We start from the raw sequence: 9,700 nt of genomic DNA, 5'->3' as shown, positions 1-9,700 counted from the left end.
AAAGCTGGCTTCAGGTTTTAAGACACAGAGCACATTGTGGTCGCTTCATTGATGAACGCGCTAGATAACACTGGGTGATTTGTACCAGCAAGAAGCTCCTTTGCCCTCATTATCTTCTGAATCTCAAGCGAAGAAGGAGCTCGGCTTTACCATAGTCGTCGAGAAAAAGTGAGTTGATTTTGAACCATAAAATAGCTAAACAACATCTTTTACCGACTAGAACAACTCTTCAAGTCGTCAACGCCGGGTTGCTCGTGTTGCTTTCTTGCTGACAAAGAAAAGCCATATTTTTCCTCCACAAAAGCCTCGCCCCTTCCTGTGAGCTATTTATTTTAACTTCGTTTATTTGGCATGTTTTTGCAATGTGAAATTGTGGATAAATTAGAATTTACTTGGAACACTTCCTGATACGCAATTTGGTTTCCTTAGAACACTCTTCCGCAGCTAACACTAAAAAAGAGCGATTCAGTGATGGAAGACTGTTAAAAATGATATTTCTTCACCCCTGGAGTGCTTACTAACAAGGCCGTCAAACAGTCAACAGCACAAAGTAAGAGGGCTTAACAAGATAGAAATAATATACAATGAACTAGAGTAAGGCCATAATACAAGCATTCGAAATCTATTTTTTTACTGCTAAGATTTCAAGCGTAAAATGGGAAATCTGAGTGACGATGACATATTGAAATGTAGTTCCATAATTAAGGGGGAGTTTAGTAGAGTAGTTTAACACTTAGTTGAGTTGTGCTTAACGTTTATCAAATTCCAGTTAGTAATTAGTGTTTTTGTTATCTTTTTTTCTGCTAGACCTATTTTCCGGATGCGAACAGCGTAAGGCAGCAATACAATCTGGAGGAAAGAATTCCGGCGGCACTTGCTAGGTAAATGTAGTCTTAAAATAAGCTACAAACTAATCAAGGAAGCTTTGTTGTCTTGCAAAGCCAGACACGAGCCTTAAATGTTGCCTTTTTTAATTGTATTATTTGAAACTCTAAATTTCGATTTTTCTGTTTCTTTTTAGACCTCGGGCACTTCACGCAATCGGATTACAAAGTCCGGCACTTCGCCTGAGGCCGGTAAGATAAAAATCACATATCGTATTTGTTTCATTTCAGTTCTTAGCACTTTAAACAATTGCGCACAGATTACGAAAGCGCCGGTTATAATCAGATGATTGAGAGGGAGTTTTGTTCGAACCCTGGTAAATAATAATTTTTTTGTTATTTTTGTTCCCCGCTAGGCCCATTTTTCGGATGGAAACAGCGTAGCGAAAACAACTGGAGAAATGAATTCATTGCACTCGGTGGGTGAATGTAGAGATAAAATTATTGAGTTTCCTTCTTGTGGGCTAGTGAAAACTCCGAAATATATCACATTTGCGCGAGTGGAGCATAGCGTACACAACTCTGTGGCGCACAGATGAATGAAGTAGGATTTTGGTTTCCAAAAACTAACAGACCTCTCTTTCCCCCCACAGGCAACTTTCCAAAGTCAGTACTCTGTTTCCGAAGAAATAATCCCAATCCAACAGCGGAAAATCGAACCAGTATCGTGCTATGGAAGTCTTCACTTCGTCTTCGTTGAGGTCTGCGATAAACTATTTCCTAACATTCCTAAAAGTACGATTAAAAGTCGCATGAGAAATCTTGGTCTTAAGCTGTTGAAGGCGCCTCAAGAAATTCAGAACAAGTTGAGAACTGCTAGACCTTACTTGGCCTGTTACAAATTCCTCTCGCTGATTTCCAAACGAGACGTTGTCATTCTTGAAGCTTATCACGATTCACGCGAAGAAAGAAAGGAAAACTCTAAAAAACTGTATGGACCTTTCTTAAGTAATCTTAGTGATAGTAGCGATACTAACTACACACACGGGGGAGGACAAAATCAGAACGTAGGGGACATTTTTTTAAGGGATAATGTAGAGTCCACTATGCCTCCCAAAAAACATGGGTTAAGTACCAATTTCTTAGTAGAAAATCTCTTGAATTCTTCTCCGGGAAGTTTAGCCGTAGAAAAGCCAATGACTGGGTTTTCAGAATCACAGGAACAAATAGTCGATGAGCAGATTTCGACAGACTCGGAACCCGAGTCAAGTTATTCCTCGGACAGCGATACCAATTTCGAGTCCTCACCGGAGGAAGAAAGCGCTGGCGAACAAGATTATGGCATTGTCGAGCTGTTTCATAAAAAAGATATAGATATAGATTGCTTCCCCAACGTCGTTAAACGTGTGAGTGAAATGAAGGAATTCTTTCAATCAGACTTGAATTTTAAGCGCAGACAGTCCAAACTGTCGGATGTCACGTGGGCGAAAACTTTGGAACGGTTAGTGATCTTTTTGGCTTATTGTTCGCGCACGTTGAAGCTAGACATTCGATTGGAATTGGTGGAAAATATGAATATCGTGGAATCCTTTATCAAGCACATAAAGCATAGCCGGCGAGTTAAGAACAACACTGCTGCCCTTTATGTAATGTCCTTCATAAAGGTTGCGAAATTCCTGCATGCAAACGAGAGTCGCGGAAATTATGACGCAGTGGATAGCATTAGTGATCTTCGCGCCCTTCAGAACCAACTCCTCAGAGAGCATGCTGTTTTGGAATCCACCAAAGAACCTGAGAAGAGAAGGCTGTTTTGGCCGCAATTTCAAGAATTAACCCGTTCCCTTCATCAACAATTCGAAGACGAACTCGATGTGCGACAGAAAGCACGTCTGCACATGAATTTCACACTATTGCTACTTTTTGCGATAAATCCAGGCCGTGCTAAAGAGTTCAGAACCCTTCGCATCGTTACAGATATCCCAGAGAACGAAGTTGATGAAATCGTCGGGAAGCTACCGAACGGAGAGAACTTTATGGTGTTTGCGAAAAACGGAGTCACCCGTCTCGTCGAGAAAGGTTACAAAACGGTGAAAAGATACGGCCCGAATGTCATAGAAATGAGCGAATTTCATTTCGTGGATTTTCATGTTAAGCGTTACGTCGAACGGTCGCGACTAAAGCTCATACCCCGGGGCTGTAGTCATGACTTTTTTTTTGTCAACAACCGAGGCTCATTTTTTAAATCACCGGGATCTTTCTCCAGTTACTTGGCGAAAATCTTTCGGGAGAATCTCGGCTTTCACTGCACAATGAACGAAATGCGACACGCATTGGTGGAAAACTTTAGGTCTAGCAAAGAAAGTTCCGATGTACAGCTGGCAGAAAGCTTAGCTCGTGTCTGTAAGCACAGTTTGCGCACTCAAATGCAGGTCTACGACAAAAGAAGTCAACAGGAAAGAACGAAACGCGCATTGCACTACCTTAATCAATCAGCAGTTAACGCCATAGTGGACGACGTTCCAGGTACATCTTGCAATGTTGACGACGAAGTCGAGGATGATTCATCAGGGGAAGAACGTGATCTACCCGCTCCTGGAGAAATATGCGCTCTTATACCGGCTGATGCACGAGCTAAATCGCCCGAGATATTCTTGGCTAAGGTTTTAAAGTACAGCGCAGATGGTCAGAGCGTGCGCTTGGCGTGGCTAAAGCAAATAGAAGGCAAGCCAAACCACTACAAGTTTCAGGTTGGCCATTCGGTCTGGGAGGAGAAGGTTTCGAGTCTCATCTACCCACTGGATGTCACTTATAAGCGAGACGAAGGCAGTTATGAGCTTCGGAGTGCCAAGAAAGAGATTTATCAGCGACTGAAATCAGCTGTTTCTGTCTAACATCGCATCGAAAATCATTTTCTAGTCATTTTCAGAGAAAAATGATTTTAAAAAAAACGTTTTCAAATCATTTTTAGAGTCGTTATAGCAATGTTGACACATAACAGCATGATTCCGTTGACTCTATCCGTTACATCTGAAATTATAAAAACGAGCAATAGCTATATTTGTGTGATGCTTTTTTTTCAAATTTAGCTGCCTAAATTTTTTTTCAAACCTCGTTAATGAAAACAGAAATAACTTGCATTTGCACTGAATGGAACTCCATTCGTGTCAAATGAGCTTTACGGATTGCTCGCTGCACTAAAAACTTAAGTCAAAAACTGGCATATGGCGCTGAATTGAACGCCATTCGCGTCAAATAAGCCGTGTACGGATTTCTCGCTGTTCTGAAAATCCAAGTCAAAACATGCATGTTCCATTTACCCACGAAATGTCGTGTCAAATCGAGGGTTGCCTGGGATCGTCGGGAGAAACCAAGAGATTTTCTAAGTTATAATACTGCGTTTCCTTGAACCAGCGTCCTGAACATTAATTTCAAATTTCGCCTTTTCGACTGGATCTTGACATCGCCCAAGGCATTGAACGTTAAGTCGACTAACATTTTAGAGGCGGTTGTTATTAGGGCACCTAATTAAGGAAATAGGGAATTAAACTCAGTTGGCGTTTAATTAGAAAACTCTGTTGATTCTCGTCTGAATGTATACAGAAAACAGTTCTGCTGTCCAAAATTTTCTTTCTTTTGTTTGTGATTCAGAGGCAATTAATAATTGGTAATTTCTGATAGAGACCCGAGGACGTACATTGCAATAGGCAATTTATAGAGGGTACCCTGTCGGAATATTAATTCTGACACCTTTTGGTTTCTTTGAGAAGCCATTACTGCCACTGAGCAGAGAAATATTGAGTTAGAGTTTTTTAGGTGAATCTACAAAATTCAGACCCGCAATGGGTAAAAAGCGCAAAAATGTCCAAAGAGATCAACAACGTTTGCAAACTTTTCTGCAAACAAAGTGTTTGATTTGTTACACTCCGGGGCCACTGGCTTCTCGTAGACTTCCTTGTTGCAAGGTTTTTATGCACGAGAGCTGTTTGCTAAAATGTTTTCAGCATGCGAGTACCAGTAAAAGAAAATGCCCCCATTGTAGACAGGAAATTTATGCCATTAATAAGGGCGAACTCGAACCTTCGTGCATTCCGGAGGGTGTTTTCTTATTTCGGTTAGAATTTGAAACGTTCGTTGCTAAGTCTCCTGCTCAAATAGCAGATGAATTATGGGATTTCTTGCCTAACCTAGTACCTCCACCTGGTTGGTCAGACTATCGAAGAATGTGGAGAAGATAAGGAGCTCATTATGAAGAGCTTTAAATTGTCAACTCTTTTTTACACTTTTTAGAATATTTTCCAATATATTATCAAGCAACTTAGCTTCTTTATATAAGTTTAAATACTTTAGTACTGAGTCCTTTTAAACATTTCGTAGTTTTGTTATTAATAGATTTTCTGGCATGTATATCCATTATATAGCTATTATAATCAAGCGCGTTTGAGTTTGATATGTGCTTATAGTCTGATGACGGAGATGCTCGAACGATTTCTGTATGATCTAGATAAACTAAAACGAAGCAATTTGATTTGTTTCGTGAACGGAGTTAACGGCGCGAGGTCTTTCTTATTGGTTAATCAAGTATAGTTCTCTCCGTCTATAATGAAACAGATTGCGAAAACTCGGGAAAACCGCCAGTGTTTTTCCAGGCCATACAGAAATCGCTCTTTAAACTTTTCTTGTTCTCATCATAATTATAGAAATGTGCCCAATGATCAACATTTTGTTTTTCAACACGGCCTGGAGATTAATCAAAAAGGTTTTCATTATTGAGTCGGCTGAGACTGTCTTTTTAAGACGGTCCATTTCGGTTTTTATTGTCATTTTAACGCTTATCTTTTTTTAACAATTGTCGCGTTCTGAACTACGCGCCACAGGAAATCTGTTATCGTTGTTATTAAAGCAAATGGGTTTTAGATAGCGACAAGAATTCATCTGTTGATCATAGGGTCACTACGTTTTTTACTTAGAGAAGACGTAGTATTAGATAGCTTTAGCATTGTTATCTTATCTTTGTTGTCTGCAATGTAAAGGTTACTGAGTTCAAGGAATTAAATTGTGTTGAAAGGACAATTTGTATTAGCAATTTTTGTAAACTTTTCAGGACAGTAATTACATTTAACCTGTGAGATGGGGTAACGCGGTCTTGAACACCTTTGTTCCAGTACCCCCGTTTCAGTTCCGGAAGTTGTCCACTCATGATTCTAGCACAACACCCAGGGGACAAAAAAGCTGTGGAAACACTCGCTTGCGGCTCGCCTTCCCACAGCATTTCTCGTTCTCCCAAACTTCCTCTGGTGTTTCTATAACTCGACAGAAACACGGTACATGTTTTCTATTTCTTGAATGTTACTCGTATGTACCTATATGTTACTCGTATGTACCTATATGTTACTCGCATGTATTCGTACGTTACTCGTATGTACTCGTATGTTCTCGTATGTTCTCGTATGTTACTCGTATGTATTCGTATGGTCCTTTCATATCACGTGATCAAACCACATGGGGTCAACAGTCGTGCAACATGGCGGAACGTAACGAAGATTTGCGAATGTTTTTCGCTCTTTGAAGTGCGGTACGGAAGCTAGCTAGTATATTTGAGTGTCCTAAGTACGCTAAGTTTCCCTTTTTGCTATCAAAGAGAAATGACTTGAGTCGCAGAGAAGTGGACGGTCGATCTACGTTGAATCACGCAATGAGAAAGGTATTCTTAATAGCCTTGTAATAATTGCTATTTCAGTTACGTTTTTTAATTTTGATCCGACTTTTTTACTTGGTAATGCTATCGTCACATCAGTAAGAATTGACCGTAAAACAAACAAAGCTGTTAGGTCAATGGATGGACTTTATTTTGGTGTTTCTCACCAAAGACAGATTTATAGATTACACCACAACACTTCAATGAAAATTATTGAGAAACATTAATCCCAAATGAATCGCGTACGCGATTCATTTGCTCATTAGTTATGCATAGGGCATGTCCAGGCGTCTCCAAGGAAGTTGAGTGGTACTGGACCTCGATTTCTAGGCATTGTGCTTTAATACAATTGTCAAATTCGAGCTAGATCTTCGTTTATATAAAGAGCGAATTTTTATCTTAGCGATATTGACATTTGCGGGTGAGATCGTAACATTTATTAAGTATAAAAACATATCTTTTAGCATAGCGATGTTTCGAATTATTCATTATGCCCCCATATTATTATTTCCCGAATTTTAAGTATAATTTTGGTCTCTTGCTTTTTTTCTGTGAACACTGAGTGATGGTGTAGTGTAGCACATCAAAACATTCTAACAACTTGGTCAACTGAAATCTTCGAAATTACTCTGATGTGCAGTTTATACCAGTTTTTATTCAGTATTATTTCATAGCAAACTAAAGATTCTTACCGACCGAAAGGTAACTTTGTCACTTGTCTTTCATACCCACATACCTTTGTCACTTTCATACTGATTTGTGGGTGTTAAAAATTATACTAAGCATTAACTTTTCAAGCTGGTAATTCTTATCAGTTAATTAATATACTTATTGTATATATTTTAGGTTTCAAACAAAATCCTAACAGATCCTTTCATCCATAATGAGAGCTGATCACTGTACATATCTTTATTCCCCAGGGTCCTTATGGATGCCAGCCTCATTGCTGAATGGGCTACCCTGGTAAAATAAAGTTCCTTCCTTACTTTCGTAAATGACCCACTAGCTTTGTACCTTTAAAAACTATTGTTTTATAATAAAGGCTGATTGACTGATTAATTGTCTATAAATCTGCAGTTGTTAACTTAGTTACAACACTATACACACTCCAAGTCACAACTCTAGGTTCCACTCGTGGCTCTTCCACAGATTGACTAAACTACATGACCTTGTAGTACTGACCAAAATAAAACTTAATCTCGGAAAACGAATTCCACTCTAACAAGCAGCTCAGAGACTGAACCATTAATTTCCAAGTCACTGAAAAAGTCATGTCCGTCAATTCTAACCATGAGAAGGCACGTGCAATGTATGTCCAGAGAATTTCTTAGTTAATCAACAATAGTAGTAGTAATAGTTTTTAACCTACTCATAGATTTTCATATTTCCATCTTTTAACTAGGTTTTTTTATTCTTTTTAATCATATGCAATTGTAAGAGCATTGAGCATTCTCAATGTGCAATGAGAACCTTTTTATTATTTTAATTATTATTGTTATTAATCAGACTAGATGTCGTGAGAATTTCTTACTTAATCAAACCTTATTTCATGCCAAATGCAGTCAGACAGCTTATTAAGCAGTGAATTGATTCTCATTTGAACTCTTAAGAAAGTTGAGAAGTGACTCTTGGATCCCTCTGAATAGGATCTTAGTTTATTCTCAGTGAATTTATTCTCATTTGAACTCTTCATAGAAAGTTGAGAAGTGAATTAATAGGGACGGGGGTGCATGATCAAAGCTGCAGACTTGCCTTTTATTGTACATGCCATCAGGCTTTGAAGCCTTAATTTTCAAGTCAGCGCGTGTCATAGATGTCTTGAGAATTTCTTAGTTAATCAGACCTTATAATTTTTATTCTCATTGAATTGATTCTCATTTGAACTCTTAAGAAAGTTGAGAAGTGACTCTTGGATCCCTCTGAATAGGATCTTAGTTTATTCTCAGTGAATTTATTCTCATTTGAACTCTTCATAGAAAGTTGAGAAGTGAATTAATAGGGACGGGGGTGCATGATCAAAGCTGCAGACTTGCCTTTTATTGTACATGCCATCAGGCTTTGAAGCCTTAATTTTCAAGTCAGCGCGTGTCATAGATGTCTTGAGAATTTCTTAGTTAATCAGACCTTATAATTTTTATTCTCATTGAATTGATTCTCATTTGAACTCTTAAGAAAGTTGAGAAGTGACTCTTGGATCCCTCTGAATAGGATCTTAGTTTATTCTCAGTGAATTTATTCTCATTTGAACTCTTCATAGAAAGTTGAGAAGTGAATTAATAGGGACGGGGGTGCATGATCAAAGCTGCAGACTTGCCTTTTATTGTACATGCCATCAGGCTTTGAAGCCTTAATTTTCAAGTCAGCGCGTGTCATAGATGTCTTGAGAATTTCTTAGTTAATCAGACCTTATAATTTTTATTCTCATTGAATTGATTCTCATTTGAACTCTTAAGAAAGTTGAGAAGTGACTCTTGGATCCCTCTGAATAGGATCTTAGTTTATTCTCAGTGAATTTATTCTCATTTGAACTCTTCATAGAAAGTTGAGAAGTGAATTAATAGGGACGGGGGTGCATGATCAAAGCTGCAGACTTGCCTTTTATTGTACATGCCATCAGGCTTTGAAGCCTTAATTTTCAAGTCAGCGCGTGTCATAGATGTCTTGAGAATTTCTTAGTTAATCAGACCTTATAATTTTTATTCTCATTGAATTGATTCTCATTTGAACTCTTAAGAAAGTTGAGAAGTGACTCTTGGATCCCTCTGAATAGGATCTTAGTTTATTCTCAGTGAATTTATTCTCATTTGAACTCTTCATAGAAAGTTGAGAAGTGAATTAATAGGGACGGGGGTGCATGATCAAAGCTGCAGACTTGCCTTTTATTGTACATGCCATCAGGCTTTGAAGCCTTAATTTTCAAGTCAGCGCGTGTCATAGATGTCTTGAGAATTTCTTAGTTAATCAGACCTTATAATTTTTATTCTCATTGAATTGATTCTCATTTGAACTCTTAAGAAAGTTGAGAAGTGACTCTTGGATCCCTCTGAATAGGATCTTAGTTTATTCTCAGTGAATTTATTCTCATTTGAACTCTTCATAGAAAGTTGAGAAGTGAATTAATAGGGACGGGGGTGCATGATCAAAGCTGCAGACTTGCCTTTTATTGTACATGCCATCAGGC

The 9,700-nt window shown here is 38.5% G+C and overlaps 1 protein-coding gene and 1 long non-coding RNA gene across 2 annotated transcripts; both read left to right on the top strand.

Annotated features, from left to right (window-relative positions):
• On the top strand, positions 1 to 1,332 carry LOC149104180 (uncharacterized). The gene is made up of 5 exons (XR_016201523.1): positions 1 to 168; positions 430 to 550; positions 808 to 881; positions 1,022 to 1,076; positions 1,241 to 1,332. It is a non-coding gene; the product is annotated as an uncharacterized LOC149104180 (long non-coding RNA).
• A 121-nt stretch (positions 1,333 to 1,453) lies between these two features.
• Positions 1,454 to 5,894, top strand: LOC149104179 (uncharacterized). The gene has a single exon (XM_089271617.1). It carries the CDS (start codon positions 1,637 to 1,639, stop codon positions 3,713 to 3,715), a length of 2,079 nt encoding a protein of 692 aa, XP_089127743.1. The 5' UTR covers positions 1,454 to 1,636; the 3' UTR covers positions 3,716 to 5,894.
• The last annotated feature ends 3,806 nt before the right edge of the window (positions 5,895 to 9,700 follow it).

The sequence above is a fragment of the Orbicella faveolata genome, unplaced genomic scaffold (genome assembly GCF_042242905.1).
Source record: "Orbicella faveolata isolate gen_17 unplaced genomic scaffold, um_ofav_v1 contig_34, whole genome shotgun sequence".
In the NCBI taxonomy this organism is placed as follows: Eukaryota; Metazoa; Cnidaria; class Anthozoa; order Scleractinia; family Merulinidae; genus Orbicella; species Orbicella faveolata.
Note: the sequence above shows the minus strand (reverse complement) of the source record. Positions and strands in the feature narration are given on the sequence as shown.

Coding starts and splice junctions, on each gene's coding strand:
- LOC149104179 (XM_089271617.1), top strand. CDS start 1,637: ATGAGAAATCTTGGTCTTAAGCTGTTGAAGGCGCCTCAAGAAATTCAG.